At 40.6% G+C, this 18,317-nt stretch overlaps 1 protein-coding gene and 1 pseudogene across 35 annotated transcripts in view; both read left to right on the top strand.

The window, feature by feature from the left end:
- The first annotated feature begins 8,493 nt into the window (after positions 1–8,493).
- LOC106873313 (partitioning defective 3 homolog) overlaps positions 8,494–18,317 on the top strand; it is a 220,470-nt gene continuing 210,646 nt past the window's right edge. For 8 of the 35 annotated variants that reach the window (XM_089358161.1, XM_089358150.1, XM_089358156.1 and 5 more), the window contains exons 1-2: positions 8,494–8,721; positions 10,410–10,836. In XM_089358161.1, the coding sequence (XP_089214287.1) occupies positions 10,717–10,836 (120 nt within the window). In that variant the 5' untranslated portion in view covers positions 8,494–8,721; positions 10,410–10,716. The other 27 variants (XM_089358154.1, XM_089358159.1, XM_089358148.1 and 24 more) reach the window with 13 other exon arrangements.
- Positions 12,444–12,537, top strand: LOC128248805 (U6 spliceosomal RNA; annotated as a pseudogene).

The raw sequence follows: 18,317 nt of genomic DNA, 5'->3' as shown, positions 1-18,317 counted from the left end.
TATTCCTGGTGTACTTTGGGTCGGGGCAAGCTTCAAGGATTGGATACTGCAAGACGGGCTCGCAGTCGAGGAAAGGAAAACCGAGGTAAGGCGATTACATCTACTCGTACGCACACAACACAAGCTATTTTGGCACCACGTGCAGAAATTCGCCGTGATGGCAGCCATCAAGATTAGGATCGCCAGTGATGTGATCAGGCTTTTTAATGGCGAAGAAGATGTGATGGCTTGGATACGAAAAATTAGGCTTGTTGCCAAGCTGCAAGGAATAAGTGATGTGGCGAGTCTCATGGCTCTGTACTTGGAAGGGAGCGCCCTGACCCTCTACCTAGAAATGGACGAGGAAGAAAGATTAAGCGCAGAGAACGTCGAACGGAGGCTGAGAGAGGCATATACGGAGAGCGAGTACGCTGCCTTCGTAAAACTAGGAACGATTAGATGGGGGGGAGAACAGGTGGATGAATACGCAGCAGAAGTGCGAAGACTGGCCACTCTGGCTGGGTTTACGGGAGAAGGCCTGGACAGAGCGGCGCGGCTGGCGTTTGTAAATGAATTCCCCGACGATGTAGGGATCCGATTACAGCAGTTGCCTGGCGGGAGGAAGATGGCGCTCAGCGAGCTAGTAGCGCAAGCTCACGTGTTGACACAGCACGTCGGAAGGAAGCCGATAGCGATGGCGGCGACAGATGCACGTTCCGACAGACGACAGCCTGAGAGTGGCGTGAGGAAGCCTACCGAGCAACGACAGCGGCCGTTCTCGGGCCGGTGTTTCAAATGTCAGAGGCCGCACATGGCGAGGGAATGCGCCGAATCGGGGCCCGTCTGCTATCGATGCAGGAAGACTGGGCACATCGCTCGTGATTGCGACCAGGGAAACGACCGTGGGGAAGTTGCTGCCTCTCAAACTTTCCCCGCAACCAAGTAGAAGCGCTGCCCGTGGTCGGAGTCGAGGTCGAGGGGAAGAAGTTCAAGGCCCTCGTGGACATGGGTTGCACGACTACCCTCGTGACGCCAAGGGTGGCGAAGAAATGGGATGGGACGAGTAGCGTCCGAGCGGTCGACGGTAGAGAGATCCGTTGCAGGGGCAGCTCCAGTCTGGAGATAGCGTTACCGAGCGCGGTGCTGAGACTACGGTGATTGTGATCGACTATGTGATAGACGGGGTTGATGTCGTGTTGGGGATGGACGCCATCAACCGTCTTGGTGGTGTTAGGATTGCAGGAGATGAGGTCACGTTCGGAAGTGTGGGGGCATCGTGCGCCGTGAGTCAGGACCGCCAGGGAGAGCAGAGCTCCGTCGAGGACAGCGCCGCTTACACCATCGAAGACAAAGATTTTCAGGTGGCGTTTGATGGTCGGAGGTGGACGATAGAGTGGCGATGGAAGGACGAGCCCCCACTACTAAAGAACAGGGTGAGCTGCTACCAGCATACGTTGAAAGGTCACGCCGGCGTTGAGTTCGACGAGGAGGTAGAGAGATGGATCAAGGAAGGAGTCCTTGTCCCGTGGAAAGAGGAGGTGGTGAGTGGAGTGCTGCCTCTGATGGCGGTGGTGCAGCCGACGAAAGGAAAAGTCAGACCGGTGCTGGACTTTAGGGAACTGAACGACCATATATCGTGCCACACGGGAGGCGAGGCAACAGACGTTTGCGGTGAGACATTACGTGTGTGGAGACAGTCGACCAAGGCAGCGACGATTGTCGACTTGAAGTCGGCATATTTGCAGCTCCGTGTGAGTGACAAGCTGTGGCGATACCAGCTGGTGCGGTACAAGGGCCGGACGTACTGTTTAACCAGGCTGGGTTTCGGGCTGAATTCCGCTCCGAAAATTATGGCGATGGTGCTCAAGTCCATCCTAGGGAAAGAGGAGAGAATAAGGAAGGCCACCAGTTCCTACATCGACGACATTTTGGTTGACGAGACTGTAGTGCCAGCCACCGAGGTAGTGAGACACCTGGAGAGGTTCGGGCTGATTGTGAAGCCGCCTGAGTCAATGGTGGGGGGAGCTGCGCTGAGGCTGAAGCTACAAAAAGACAGATCGAGCGAGCTGGTGTCCCGGAGAGGAAACGAGATCCCAGAGCTGAGTTCCAGCGTCAGCAGGAGAGAGTTGTTCTTGGTTTGTGGGAAGTTGATCGGACACTATCCGATTGCTGGTTGGTTGCGCATTGCATGTAGTTACATCAAGAGACGAGCAGAGGGGGAGAGTTGGAGTGACAAGGTAGGAGAGGCGACGGTGGCGATGATGCTGGAAATCCTGGAGAGAACGAGAGCGGAAGACCTGGTCAGAGGAAACTGGTATGTGCCCAAGACGGAGTGCGGGACGGTTTGGTGTGATGCTAGCAGTATAGCGATAGGGGTTGTGTTGGAGATCGAAGGTGCTGAGGTGGAGGATGCGGACTGGCTGCGGAAAGCGGACGACTTCAACCACATCAATGTCGCCGAACTAGATGCGGTGCTGAAAGGGGTGAACTTGGCCTTGAGATGGGGACTGCGCTCGATCGAGATCCGGCCACCGTGGTCGGCTGGGTAGGAACGGTAATTACCAGCGAGAAGAGAGTCCGGACGAAAGGTGCCGGGGAGATGTTGGTGAAACGCCGCCTAGGAGTTCTGGGAGAGCTGATCGCCGAGTTTGGACTGAAGCTGAACGTGGTTTTCGTGCCTTCGGAAAGAAACAGGGCGGACGCACTGACCAGGGTGAAAAAGGCGTGGCTGGAGGAACCGGAGGAAGCAAGGAAAGGGATAGCAGCAGCGTGTCGGCTGGGTGACTCCGAACTGAAGAAGCTACATGCTATGCACCACTTGGGGGTGGATAGGACCCTGTATCTGGCGAAAATGGTTGATGCTGACGTCACTAGGAGAAACGTTAAGAAAGTGGTCGCGAAATGTGACAGATGCCAGTCCATTGACCCCGCCCCGGGTGGGCATGAGCAGGGGAACCTCTCAGTAGAGTGCAACTGGAGGAGACTGGCTGTGGATGTGACGCACTACCGTCAGGAAATGTATCTCAGCATGGTCGACTGCGGGCCGGCTGGCCATTTGGAGGGAGCTGAGGACAGGCATTGCCGATGAGATTGCCCGCATTCTGAACGGGATATTCTTGGAGAGGGGTCCTGTGGAAGAACTGCTAATGGACAACGGGGCGGCGTTTCGTTCGGAAGCGTTGGGAGAGATGCTTGACCGGTGGAAGGTGCGACGATTATTTAGAGCGGCGTATAGACCGAGTGGCAACGGAATCGTTGAGAGGCACCATCGGACGATCAAGGCCATGGCTGAAAGGGGGCACATTTCGCCCCTGGAAGCGGTCTACTGGTACAATATGTCTCCCCGATCCGGACAAGCGGAAGAGTCTGTGCCGCACAGAGCGGTGTTCAAATATGAATGGAGGCATCCCTGTAAGACGCCGGAGTTCTGCAAGGGAGAGAAGGGACCCGCCGGCGTGAAAGTAGGGGAGGAAGTTTGGGTCAAGCCGCCGAAGGCACGCTGCACATCACAATGGGGCAGGGGAACAGTGACAGCGGTCAATTCCAGAAACAATGTCTCTGTGGATGGAATGCCGCGTCACGTGCTGGATCTGCGCAGGATAGCCACTTTGTCGGATGAAGAGTGCGATGGAAACGAGCCACCTAGCTTGAGAAGATCTCGACGTGTAGGGCGCCCGCCTGGTTGGACGGCGGACTTCGAATTGGAGTAGGGGTGAACGTGATCTTTAAGATCAGGGTGGCGTGTGGTATGACGTCAGTGTCTGGGGAGGCTGACCGGAAGGGGAAAAAGGGCAAAGGGAGCCTCGATCGGCATTCGTGCCTTTTTCGAACGGGGCTGCGGTCAGGACAAGACGTGTTAAGCGATGGTCTAGGTTTGGGAGAAGCAGCTGCTATTCCTGGTGTACTTTGGGTCGGGGCAAGCTTCAAGGATCGGATACCGCAAGACGGACTCGCGGTCGAGGAAAGGAAAACCGAGGTAAGGCGATTACATCTACTCGTACGCACACACCATAGTGAACAAACATGGTGGTGAATCTTAGAAAGTTGACACTGAAGTCATGCGTGTGCTCATTCAGTAATTTGGTGTCTCATATTTGGCTAAGAAAAACGAGCAGAAATGAGCTTCACAGAAGCTGTTACACCAGGATGTGATAAGATATGCAGGGTGTTGAAGACAGTGCAATGATGAGACTCTGGTACAAGTGGACGGGATGAGCCAGTAGAAGTATCGCATAATGTCTCTCTGTTTGAAGCTGGTAATGGCAAATACTTGAATTGGCATATTGCGAATTCTTCAGATGCAACATCTAAAGATGATAGGGCATCAGCAATTATATTGGGAGAACCGGAGATATGCTGAATGTTGCAAGAAAACTGTGATGTATAATCAAGATGTCGGATCTCTCTTGGCAAATACTTGTCTGACTTGGTAAACAGAGCAAAGGTAAGGGGTTCATGGTCTGTGAATATCATAAACTCTCTTCCTCCCAGGAAATGACAAAAATGCTTCACTGCAAAATAAATAGCTAGTAATTCTCTTCCAAACATGCTATAGCGCATCTCTGTGTGCTTGAGCTGGCAGGAATGAAATCCCAGTGGTTGCAGAATTTCTTGGTGAGCTTGCTGTAATACTGTACTCACAGTCACATCCGATGCATCTACCATAAGCTTTTCATCAAATTAGGCAGGGTACTAACATTGAAACTTTAGCCAGGACCTGTTTGACAATCTGAAAATCAGCATGTGATGGTGAAAGGGAATAACTTCGTACTTTTTCTTACAATCCTTCAGTAATGCTGCAAGTGAACTCAATTTTTCTGCACAATTTGGGATGAATCAGTGATAAAAATCGAGCAAACTGAGGAAACGATGAAGCTGCTTAAAAGAAAATGGAGGAGGGAGCTTCTGAATTGCCTGTACCTTCTCTGGGAGAAGACAAATTCCATCATGATCAATGTTGTGGCCTAAAAATTCCGTGATGCAGAACCAAACACACTTCGCTGGGTTGATTTTAACTCAATAATCATTTAAACGCTGAAGAAGGAGCATTAGGTGGTGAACATGCTCTTCCTTTATAGAAATGGTGATGAGTAAGTCATCAATGTAGGCAGAGACGAAGAGACTGTGAATGACCTCGTCTATAAAGAAAGGTACTTGCTGTGTTCCGCAACTAAAAAGGTAATGAAGGGAATTCAAATGTACCAAAAGGAGAAGTAACGGCAGTCATTGGTATATCGTCTGGATTTAAAGGAATCTAGTGATACGCCTGGACAAGATCAACCTTAGAAAAAAGTGCTACTGTGCAAGGTAGAAGAAAAGTCCTACAGGGGTGGAATAGGGTATCTGTTCGGGGTTGTAATAGCATTTTATCTTCGATAATCACCAACTGGTTGGAAATTAGTATTTCCTTTGGTGACTAAAAAGAGAGGGGAAGACCAGGGGCTAGTAGTAGGATGAATAAGCCCCAGTTGGAACATGTGATCGAATTCCACTTTTGCAGCCTTGAGTTTATAAGGACGAAGATGGCAAGGATGAGCAAACACTGGTGGACGATTGATGTTGATAAAATGCTTTGTTGAATGTACAAGATCAGTGATGTTGAAGGTTAAATCAGTAAGCTCCAGGAAAGAGTTGAGAAGAGAATGGTATGTATCACTGGATACTGCACTTACAACAGGGGCAGACACGGGACAACCAGGAGTCGATAACTGCATTGAGCTATCCAACAAATGCTGTGGCGAACATCCACCAACAGGAAGAAGTGGTGGAGGAAATCTGCCCTGAGAATAGGATAGGATAGGTCTGCAATTACAAAAATCCATTTAAGTCCCTCCAGTGTGCCAAATCCAAGGAGAGAGATATCTGCCCAAATGTGTTGATAGGAGAATGGTCGACAGCTTGCAGAGAAATCCGAGAGAGAACAGGCTTATTCGTCACAAACTTTACTGGCCAGATGCTACATGAAGTGCTGGTGTTGACCATAAAATTCTTGTGCAAGTTGCGGTCTAGCACAAAAAAATGCATGATTAGAGGTAGTAGGAGCCGCTGATGTGCTCAGGGTCTCCTTGGTTAGTTTTCCTGGTATTCACAAGAACATGGTTGAAGGCGTTTCTTCGCCTTCACGCCAAAACAGTCATGGTACCTACAAGAACCATGTGGTGAGGCGGGTGACAAAGAACACCAGCCATGACTGGTTGAAATGACTGCGATGCTGGAAGCTTTGTCAGGTTTAAAATAACTTCTGAAGTTGCTGACTGGGTAGAGCTGCTGTCAGCAGGAGCTGTAGCTGTCGATGAAGTAGCTGCAGCAACGACTGTCTGCTACAGGCAGATTTCTGGAAAATTCCATGATTTTATCGGCTGAATTTGTGATTTGTTCGACCGAACTTCCTTCAATCATGGGCTCCTAAATTGCCTGAACATGTGAGGGTAGGTGCGAGAAGAATAGCTGTTTTAGAAGAGAGCTGTCTTCAGGGGACTCGTGTGTGAGGTCACGAATGTAACAAAGCAATTCCGTGGGCTTTCTGTCACTCAAATGTTCATCGTGTACCAGGCTCTGGAAACAGTGCTTAGCCGATAGAGATGTCCTGTAAAGAACTTTGCACTTTATGGATGCATAAGTCGCATCATGTGGTGTGTCAGTTATTACATCCTTGCATTGAGTGGTTAAGGCAACAGAAATGGCGCTGTAGGCTTGACTGAATATAGCTCGCTGCGAATATAAGCTTCCACTTGAGCAAAGCAGAGATGGGCATCACTGCTAAGAATGAGAAAAGAAGATTGCTGCATGTTGCACCCGGGGAAGAAAATGTTGGATGATGGTCAGCGCTAAGATGCCATTTCCTGTAGGCCGCCGTAGAACTAGTGAGGAAGCAGAATCAGATACATGTCGACTCTACACAATTTTTTTAGTTGAGAGAATATTCCATATGAATATTCTTGTCGGGGGGGGGGGGTCGTCATTTTAGCGAAGAGACAAATAACATAGAGTCAAAGTTAAGCAAGTTTTTATAACAGTGTTCATATGAAGATGGACGTGAATAGATAAAAGTTGTACAAACATGATTACATCTTATGTGATTGACGCTGAAACAGAAGAGAGTAAGAAATGCGCCTGCTACATAATGCGGAAGCATAAATGGTCAAAGGCGAAGCAAGCTAGCAGCCTCGCTGGCTGTACCAGTTGACAGGTCAAACTGCCCACGGGCGTGATTGGGAGGAAAATGAGGATGATTCGTTATCCCTCTAGGGTTTTTTATTCCTCCCTAGCGGAAGTGCCATCGCAGCGTCACCTACAAGCGATAGAATGAGGGAACATAACTCTGCCCTGTTCCTTTTAGCCCTTATGGCCCTGCTACAAGACCTTAAGATTTAAAGATAATGAACGCAACTAGATACTTTCCTTCACAACCTAATTTGAGAGCAGGTGGGGGTAGTCAAAATTCAACTATAAAGAGAAAAAATATATATACATACAACCCTACGATCATAAATCACAGTTCCGTGCTTAATTATAAGAAATAATATATTAAAAGCATCTATTTATAGAGAACCAAACAGAAAATTTGTTTTCAAATATTTGAAGCATATTTCTCTGTACAAAATTTAAACATGCGGACACACTGAAACATCATTTTAAATTTGAAATTAACTTTTTTTGACACGACTAGCATATCAGTTTCTTCAGTCTTTCAACAGGTTTTTGTCCGCTGTACAGAACAACAGCTTTTGTTCTCAATGAATATCAACTATACTTTGTTGACAACGGCTTAATGTTTTCGAATCTGTAAAATATAAAAATAATAAAACTATTTAGTGAAACCCGAGAAGCAAGTAGAAATTTCATTAACAAAAAGTAAATGATTTCGATTTTAAAAGTTTTCAAGACTAAAGGGAGGAAATACATAAATAAACGAGCTATAAAAACAATGTTGTGATAATAGTATTTCAGTTGTTATTGTCGCTGCTTAGCCCGACGTCTGTCTCAATCAAACAGGCATTCCAGTCGTGGTCATCCATTCTATTTCCAATTTTCAACGTGTCCTTTTTAAGTAACTTGTGATCTGAGCAAGAGTTGACTCCAACTTTTAGTAGGGTGAACAATCAAGTAGAATGTCTGTCGTTGGCTCGTCATGAAACTAGTTGTTAATATAGGTAGTATTACAAGTGGTATAGCAGGTATTACTAGTAGTTATAGATGTGGAAGTGTAAATTACACAACTTGATCTGTGTCATTCCGATTGTCTGTAATGTTTTAACAGTGACTTGAGTAGTAGTGTCAGGATTAGACCATTCGTCTTCTCTTATTTACTTTACCAGTGCAGAACAGCACCCTCACACATCTGTTTTCTGTTTCTTAGATACACCTGTCCCATCGACATATACTTAACACATAATAGTAGCTCCTATCCTTCATATATTTATTTTAATTATCTGCTCCCCTTTCTTCGTCGCTTACTCGGTCATTCCTCCTCCCTGCTGCTACTCCAGTGCGTTCTTCGTTTTCTACAGCGACGCAAACGAGGCCAGCTTGTGGGTTAACACGGTTAAACTTTATGATCATTGTTACTGTCACTCAGTCTCTATACTCGGCTGCGTGATGTTTCAATTCACGGCGACGACTAAATCCAAGAAGAAATATTTGAATGGCTTACATTCATCGGTTATATTATTCTTACTTTACGATTAATAAGCACGGAGACAAAGTTTAATTTAAGGCTGAACTGTATGGGTTTTTAACAGGGTAATTGACAAACTTTTTTGTTTCTCAACTCACGAAACATACATGCACACACACACTTATCCATAACATTTTTTGAGGAAAGATAGAAAAACTCGGTAAATTACGAAATTCTATACAATTGTTACGTTTCAAGCTTAGTTTACAATATGAAGGTTGTATCTTAAACTGGACAAAACGAAACAAAACAAACAGTAAAATATCTCCTTGTTATTGTTGTTTAGTCAATGTCTTGGAAAGTTGAGCTGCTCTACTCTTCGTTAATTTATTTCTCACAATAAGCGACTCTACTTTGTTTCATTTCACTCTTGTGAGTACTCTCTCAGCTATGCAAAACAAATTTAGTAGTGAGAGACTTCCATCGTAACCGACATCAACCAAGTTAAAAACGACCAAAATAGACACCCCGCCCCAAATACTCCTCTTTTTTTTCTGAAGAATATTAAGTCCACTAACGTGTATCTAGCTAGCACCGAGATAACAGTCGAAAGAGAAAAGTGGGTAAACTTTGTTATGATTGTGCTGTAGGCATAGTCTAAGCTGCTTTCTTTCATACCCGCCCTCTTTCTGTACCCGTATTTTATAAAAAAAAAAAAAAAAAGATTTTAGCTCTCCTTATCTCTTTCGCCTACGTAACATAGACACACATGTATATAGATATTCTGAAATTCATAAATGTTATTTACTTTTCTTCTTTATTTCACTTCAGTTTCCTCTAACTATCGATGCAATTCGCTATAACTTCCATATTTCTGTCGTACTTTTACAATGCAAATGTATTCCTATTTCTTTATTTTTACTATTTTTCTCACTGATATTATAATGACATTCTTGCAAAAGAATCTAAACATTTACAAATTGACTCAATATTATTATTATAGTTATCAGAAATCTCTCTCTTTTGAATGATCAGCCTGGGAGGGAGTGAATAATCTACGCCAGCTCAGATTTTACTTAACACGGATTCTTATGACATTTTTACTTATCGCTTAAAATATAGTTATTATGGTTGCATAACGAAATACTGTGTCCCTACTAGTCATTAAAATATAGTGTTCTACTTAGTGATTCTATGTGTCTAAGGTAAGTTCATGACGATCTGAATTCAAGATCGGGTTTCAACTTCCGCTGAAATAATTTCATATGCATATTTCTAATACTCTAGGGAAAGACATGAACATTAAACTTCACCCCCAGCCCAAGATATATCGGCAATTCTAAACTCATACTTTTTATATGTCTCGAAGGGGAAAAATATCTTTATTTCTTTTCGACATAATTTCGATTTTATGTTTGAACCAATGGATTATAAGGGCCCTGAAAAAAACAAAACAAAAAAAGAAACGATTCTCTTCCTGTAATAAGCATTTCAATAAAGTTGTTAAAGTTGTTTCATAATTGACATTTTTCAAAATGTTGACCAGTCACGATTGTATCTTGCGATTGTGATAAATGTATCATAGTTGAATTTTTGATTTTTGTTATGACTTTAGTTACTGAAGATGTTTAACAAAAGTATTTAGCATTTTCTTCATTCTTTTAATAAAACCTTTGAAACATTTCAATACGCATTTCAGAATTAAAATAAATTGGTACAAAATTCTAAATTAACTATTCATTTTATTTCTGTTCTATTGTTGAAGCTTTGTTAGAGTTACTTTTAACAATATTCTTTTGTTTATTCCTCTTAGGTTCTGTGTTAAGAGTTGTCATTGACCAAACTTGGTGTTGCTTGTTAAAAGAGACGACCCAACTATTTCTTTCGCACCTTTGAACATCACTCGTAACTTTGTTGGGGATTCTGCTGTTGTCAGCTGTGTAATGAAGAAGGTATAATCTATCAGGAACTTGATAAAACATCTGAATACTATGAGGAAGTTAACGCAAAGATCCTCGGGATGTTTTCTTTGAGTTGGATTTCAAATTGGATATTTTTAACAATCTTGTAAGATTTTTCAAAGAGCTGAAATAAGTGCAGCAGCTGTTTAATATGACCAGATGAAAGTCACCGTGTGTTTTGACAATGTCAAAGTGATAGTCCCATGTGGGGATGGCTATTTACCAGTGAAAGAACTTATTGAAAAAGCTGTGATTAGATACAAAAAAGCCACTGGAAAGGTAAGATAAAGAAATTAGTCTTTTTCTTTCTATTTTAAAAAATTATTCAACCTTTGGAGACTGCTTTTCCATGTCAAATTGATTCAGATATGGCAATATTTGTTTAATTTGTGTCTCTGTATGATTAAATATGTATATTACTTTTTGCTAAATCATTTGATCAAATTTAAAAGATTATAACATTTTAAAGTCACTACGTAGTTGTTAATATTCTTGTAGACATATTTTAATCAAATTTAGTATACATTATTATTTGAAGTTTCGAAGATTGATTTAATTATGTCATATCAATTATTATGTAAATCAGTGGTTCTCAACCGGGGTCGACACAACAAAATAGTAAATTGGAGGATCCACGATAGTATTTTAAGGAGCCCCTGAAAAAATTTTGCCTAGAATGTATTGGTATGTATTGCAAGAAACAGTCAGGTTTCTTTCTCTAATGTTTTACATAGTTCAACCTACACATGTCAATGTATTGAAAACGAAATAGGAATTTTGGAAGAAGTATCTATAAAACTAGTTTTTAAAGAGCAAATGGCTATAGGGTCCACCAAAATAAAATAGTGATCAAAGGGGTACATAGATAAAAATGGTTGAGAACTCCTGATGTAAATCATCTGAAGTAATATGTATATCAATGTCTCATTGTCATAGTTCCAAAAGTGCTATTCAGTTAAGGAATGGCCTTATTCATTAATATTTGAAAAGGCATCAAATCAATTAAAATATAAGGGAGTAAACATAAGTACATAAAGCAGATAACAATACATTGAATATATAACATTTTAAAGGAATTACTTTCTTATGAAAGTGAATTTTTCATAGCTGTTAGAAAATGTTTTCTTCCTGTTTCCAACTACTCTAATGGAATAAGTAGGGTAAGTTATTGTGACAACAATACCAGCAGTAATATTTGAGAAGTTGTCTTAGAATCTTCTTCATTCAGTATTAGTTTGGATTTGAAAAAAGATTTTTAAGGTTTTGTAACCCCGTTACATTTTAAGGAGTTTATTAATTCCTGATTAAAATTACATGTACAATTATTTAATTGTCAGTCAATGTGATTTTAAAATGTAATGATTACCAATATTATTTACCTTTAAGATTTTTTAAAGATTTCTTTTGAGAAATATCAAGAAATTATATACTCATCTTTGATTGAATCGAGGTATCTCAAGCAAGAAATACAGAGTTCAAATGAATTTATATTTATTTTCAAGTTAGCATCCATTTTTCTATGGGATTCATACAGAAAAGTTTTTCTTTGTCTTGTCTCATTGTTTTACAATTTCATTCTGGAAACTCTTTGGGGTCCGGATATAATATTTCAATATATATTTAATCAATCATACCAATACTTGATTCAATATTCAATATTAATTTTGTTAGATTTTTCAGTAAAACATATAAAAAAACAAAAACACACTGTTAGAAATTTCATTAACATTATTTTAAAGGAAAATATTAACTATAAAGTATATAATTCTTGTTCTATTGTTTGAATTATTCGTATATTTTTTAATGATGCAGAACATCACCAGTTTTCTTGGAGTTTAATGCTTTACTATAATACAAAATATATTAAAAGTAAATTTCTTCACATTGTAATCCACATATACTAAAATTGGATTAATACACAGATTATCCTGGCCCCTGTACAAAGATGACATGCACATTTGTGAAACATTCCTTATTTGTCATTGGCATTTGAAACCATGCCAAAGCTGACACTGGAGCTCAATGCAGCCCTGCAGCTTGTTAGATCCTGTCAAACTGTCTAACCCATGCCAGCATGAAAAATGGACATTAAGTGATGATGATAGTGATTAGATGATAATGTCGGTGACACCTCTGAGAAAACCAATCTCTTTAATCTCATTTGTTCATTTTTCCATGGGTTTGTATGAGGATTTACTTCAGATGGCATTGGACAACTGGATGCTCTTCATCACCAACCTTTCCCTGTTTTTCAAGTAAAGAATTTTTTTTGTTCCAAATGTCTTTGAAAGCACAGAGCAACCAATCATAATGTCAATGAGGATTGTAAACATCATATCACCACTTTGCTCTAAGAATGATAAACAAAACTGGAATATCAGATTCACCTCAAACAGACATGCACACTCTAATACACACATGAAATTTACTTCTGAGGCATTGATTTATCCAGGACTATAATAAAAGGCACTCTCCCAAGTGGAACAAATTCCCAAACTGCATGGCTGTGAGGTGAACTTTCTAACCTCATAACTTTGTCTGCACCTATTTAATGTTTGACTTCTTTAAGTAAAAGTTTAGCAAGAGTCAAATTCTAGAGAAATGGTTGAGTTGATAGGTTGTCAAACTGCCAGCCTAAGGAGCTATAATTTGGATTTAATTGCCATCATTGGACTGTGTCTTAGACTAGGACACATCTCAAACAACCCAGCCTGCCTAGTTACAAGTAAATACTACCAATAGGTACAAATCAAAACTATCTAACTGACAAATATTCATTAACATTGTTGAATTCAGATTTCTTCATTGTTTGGAAAGGGATGGGCTCTGATATGCCATCCAGCTTTGCATGAAAACAAATTCTTTGTATGTTCTTAGGACTCAGATGATTACAGGGAGCTTCTACACATGACTATCATTTGTATTTTTGTGTTACATGTTAATATTCTACTTTAGTAATCTTATTAAGCTCCTTCTAAGTTTCAATTTAATCACAGCTATAGATATTATAAACATTTAATAGAATCAAATGTACTGAACATTTAGTTATTTTAAAATTCTTGACAAATAGTGACCCCTTATCTTATGTTCAGTAGCCCAATGCAGTTTGCACTTTAGATATCTTGCAAAAATCTTGGTGTGCAATAGGTTATGAACAACAGGAACAAAATAGCTTCTTTATTGCATCTTGTTTATCTTCCTTGCATTCCTGAATTGAAATTTTGTCAAGATACTTTGAATTCCATCCTTTCAGATTTGATCAGACATTGTTGATATAATTGACTGTATCAATTCATTATCATTCAATCATTTAACATCCATGTTCTATGCTGGCATAGGTTGGGCAGTTTGATAGGATCCAACAGGTCAGAGGCCTGCATCATACTCCCATGTACTATGTGCCAGCACTAGTGAGGTTGCCATGCAGCTTGCATGACTTTAGTAATTTTGCAAGACTTTGACTGAATAGGGCTACAGTAGAGAGGGAGGCAGCTTTATATTAGGTTATGAAGGTTAAAGTGTGACAGAAGGGGACTGAGTTGAACAGGTTTGTTGCTGTAGAGGAGCTACAGGGCTACTCACATTATAGCAGAAAATGTGGGAATGGCCAAGGCGAAGCTGGAAAGAGATAAAAGACAGGTGATAAGAAGTAGATAGGAGAACAGGAGTGTGGGTGGGTAGAGGTTGCAAAGTATTGGGGGGGGGGGGTTGGAGATGGGGAATGGGTGAGAGTGAATATAATAAACAAGTGCTGAGGGATGATAGATGGAGACAGTTGGAAAGAGTAGGGGACATTGAGGTTGAGGAGTGGATGTAAGGAATGCTGGATAGAGGTTAACTAGTGATACTTAAGTTGGGAGAGTAGATGGCTGATAGTATAGAAAGAAAGGGTGAGTTGAAAAGCAGCAGAATCATAATTATGATACAGTAAATAGAAGAAGAATGTGAGAAGAAATGATGTGTGGAAAGACGGGTATAGTGAATAGTGTAAGATGGTAGAGACTGAGAGATTATTTGGTGACTCAGGGAGGTGATCAATGTGTCATCATTTAATGTCTATCTTCCAAGCAGGCATATACTGGATGGCATGTATTCAATGAGAGGACTGCTTTATGCTGCAATGTCTACTCTGGCATGGTTTCTACAGTTGAATGCCCTTCTTAACACCAGCCATTTTACACAGATGCTTTCATGGCATCAGAACTTGTGAAGTTGCTATGGAAGAGCCTTCTTGGTTGAGTGAGATATAGTAGAGAGGGAAGTGGTTTTATGCTCTGTATTGAGAAGCTAAAGTATGACAGAAGGACAGTAACAGGTTTCTTGCTGCAGGGTAGGTGAGAGTAATTAGGGTAGTACTGGAAAGCAAGATGATGGTGTACCTTTAAGGTACATGAACGTGAATAGAAGAGAATGTGAGGACAGAAGATCAAGAATAGCTGGATGAAGGTTGAAAGAATGTGTATGTGTGTGTGCAAAGGGATAGAGATGGTTATAAATTGGGTAAGGGTGAATGTAGTGAATGGAGAATAAAGTTGGAAGGGAGAGGTTGTTGATGGGGAATATGAGTTGATGGGAAATATGAGTTGATGGGAAGGTGATAAGAATGAGGGATGGATATCAATAGAAGTAGTATGGAAAAGGTAGAAAGGAGCAGAATAATACCAATACAGTAGATGGGGGGAAGGGTGAGAGATAAGGAGATCACAGGTGCTGGTGGGTGAGTAAAAATTGCAAGAGTGAGAGAGACACAGTGATAGGGATAGAAATGGTCGGAGGTACATAAGGGTGAATGTACTGAATGGTGAATAATGGTGGAAGTGGTTGATGGTAGATATGAGATAGTGTAAGAATGTGGTATAAGTGTCAATAGAAAGTGATTCAGAAGATGGAGAAAGATAACCAGGAGTACAGGCAGGGTGACCAATAGAAAATATAATGTTAAGAATGAGGAATGGGCATCAAAAGAAAGTGATTCATGAAGAGGGTAAGATAACTGGTAACACAGAAAGAGATGAAATGTGTAGTTCTGCAGCAGAAGAGTGATAAGGAAATGAAGGGGTTGGGAAAACTTAACAGGGAAAAATTGGGCAAGGGGCCCAGTTGTTTACATACACATTATGTTTCCAGAACCTCAGCTTCACTGTGATGGGCAGGTCTTCAGCTCTGCACCTCTTGCGTGTCTATAGTCTGCACTGGGTACACTGCATGGAATTTCTATGTACTCCTTTTCTGTATATCAAACAATTCCATTTCCTTCTTGGAAGTAGTCCTCTCTATTATTTTCCTACTTACTAAACTTTTAATCTTTGCCAAGTTAACTTTGAAGCCTTTTGACTCCAATTCACACAAGGAATTTCTCTTTTAATTCTACTGATGCAGCTATATGAACATAAGCTTGTAGGAGTTCCCATGATCATCTAGTCTTAACTTCTGTTATAGCCTGGAGAACTATGATGAATAGGAAGGGATAAAGAACTGAGCCATGATGAACCTCTATCTTCTATACCCAGTACTAATTCTCACCTTGCAGACAGCACCTCTGTTAGCAGTACATAAAACTCTTACAGGCAATTTGACCACAAGCTTCCTCAGTCACCATCAGATGACAATGGAGGGACCCCATTGAAGGTTTTCTCTTGTTTACTTTTAGCTACATACTGCCGTTGCTGTTGGCTCATCTTGAAGTATCACAATTCTAACACGTGTGTCATACAGTCTACCTTTCACCTTTTACTCTGAAGGAAAACACTTTTGTTGCTCACAACAATTGTAGCTCCCTGAACTTACTCCAATCTGTTGTTAACCTGGCTACTATATTTTCAGAGCAACCACTTCTCATACTAATTGCATCTCCTAGGTAATGAAAGCTATCAGCTACTTCTAGTGAGTCATAAAAGAATCTATTTCTAGTGTGCTTGTACATACTGCTTCAGTGCATGTCACATATAAAGCTTACTTTTATTCTGTCCGCGATTCCATTATACCTTTTGTGTATCTGTAGCTTATATTGGATGTAGCATATGGAGTTTATCCTTACTCTGTGTCTGCATGTCAAGCAGAAGATGCCAGGGTTCTGTTCTCTTTCCTACTTCCTAAAACCTTTGCCTTTTCTAAGTTTACATTGAAGTCTCTTGATCCTAGACTTAGCTTCCATGCTTGGTATTTCCTCTCTAATTCTACTATAGTTTCATCAACATATAGTTCCCATGGACAGCCATGTGATGTCCTGTAGAACTATGGTGAAAAGAAGACTAAGGACTAAACCATGATGAGTTCCTACCTTTATGTTAAATTCATCATTGAAGTCATTGTTGACACTCACTTTACTTACTGCATCTTTGTGTATGACTTGTACAGCCCTCACAAGCCATAAACAATAATGGGAAGAGGATTAAAGAGAAGAATATGAATAATAATGGTAATTGTAATAGTGTAATACTACTACTACTACTAATAATAATAATCATAAAATTAATAATAATAATAACAATAATAATAATAATGATCTTTTCTACTATAGGCACAAGGCCTGAATTTTAGGGTTAGGAGTAAGTCAATTGATTACATTGACCCCAGTACTTGACTGGTACTTATTTTATCAATCCTTAAAGAATGAAAGGCAAAAGTTAATCTCTGCGGAATTTGTACTCTAAGCATTTTGTCTAGTATGCTAATGATTCTACCAGCTTGTCACCTAAATAATAATAATAATAATAATGATAAGGAAAATAACAGTAAAAATGACAATCATACTCAACACCAATATTGGTTACATAAAAATAAAGTTTTGTGGTATAACCCTCCGGGTACAATAAATGCAACTATTGAAGAAATTTTTTAGTCCATTAGAATGTCATTTTCTTCCTTCTAGTAAATATAGAAGAATCTTTAATACGCATCCTATTAAGATCTCTTTTTCTATTGCACCAAATTTAGCCAATAATATCACTACTATTGATCATATCTAAATTAATAAACACTTCCTTAGTAATAATAGCATTGATTCAGGCATGAGTATAACCCAAACACACTCTGTTAGACCTTACTCTACTAGTCATGCCTATAGTAGCTCATGTAAAACTGCTACGACTGAAACTGATTTTCCGAACATTCATGATATGCAGTGCTTTAACAAAAGTAGTGGTAGGCAATAATAATAATGATAATATTAGCAGCAACAACAACAATAATAATAATAATGACAGAAAAGGACAGAAGTGATTAAGAAATAAAAAGTAACTTCAAAATATATTTCATGAGCAGAGAGTGAGGGCTTCATTTTGCCTGCACAAGACCAGTATTTTTCAATGCTCAGCTTTCAAGCCAGTGTCATCAGAAATGGCACTGATCCAAAGTGTTGATTTTTATACCCTCCAGGAGTATAAAACTAAGCGTGACAAGAGTAGGGCAATATTTATTTATATTGGGTAATATGCAGTTCTTATGGCATAAAGACAGAATACCAACAGAATGGTCACGGCCAGAAGAGCTGATATAATTGTAAAGGACCATAAAATAAAAACATGCCTTTAATTGACACAAGAAAATCTGATCATAGTGTCTTCTGGAAAGAATTGTGAAACCTCAGTAAATACAAGGAGCTGATAATTGAAATTGGAAAAATGAGCTATTGTAAGGCCTGTACAATACCAGTGGTAGCCGGTGCACTTGGAATGATAAAAAAGGGATCAGATACCTGGAAAGCCATCCCTGCAAGAGTTACAGAGAAAATAGTGTTGACTGACACTACATGTCTTGAG

Source organism: Octopus bimaculoides, chromosome 9 (assembly GCF_046866305.1).
Source record: "Octopus bimaculoides isolate indiv1 chromosome 9, ASM4686630v1, whole genome shotgun sequence".
NCBI classification, from domain to species: Eukaryota; Metazoa; Mollusca; class Cephalopoda; order Octopoda; family Octopodidae; genus Octopus; species Octopus bimaculoides.
Note: the sequence above shows the minus strand (reverse complement) of the source record. Positions and strands in the feature narration are given on the sequence as shown.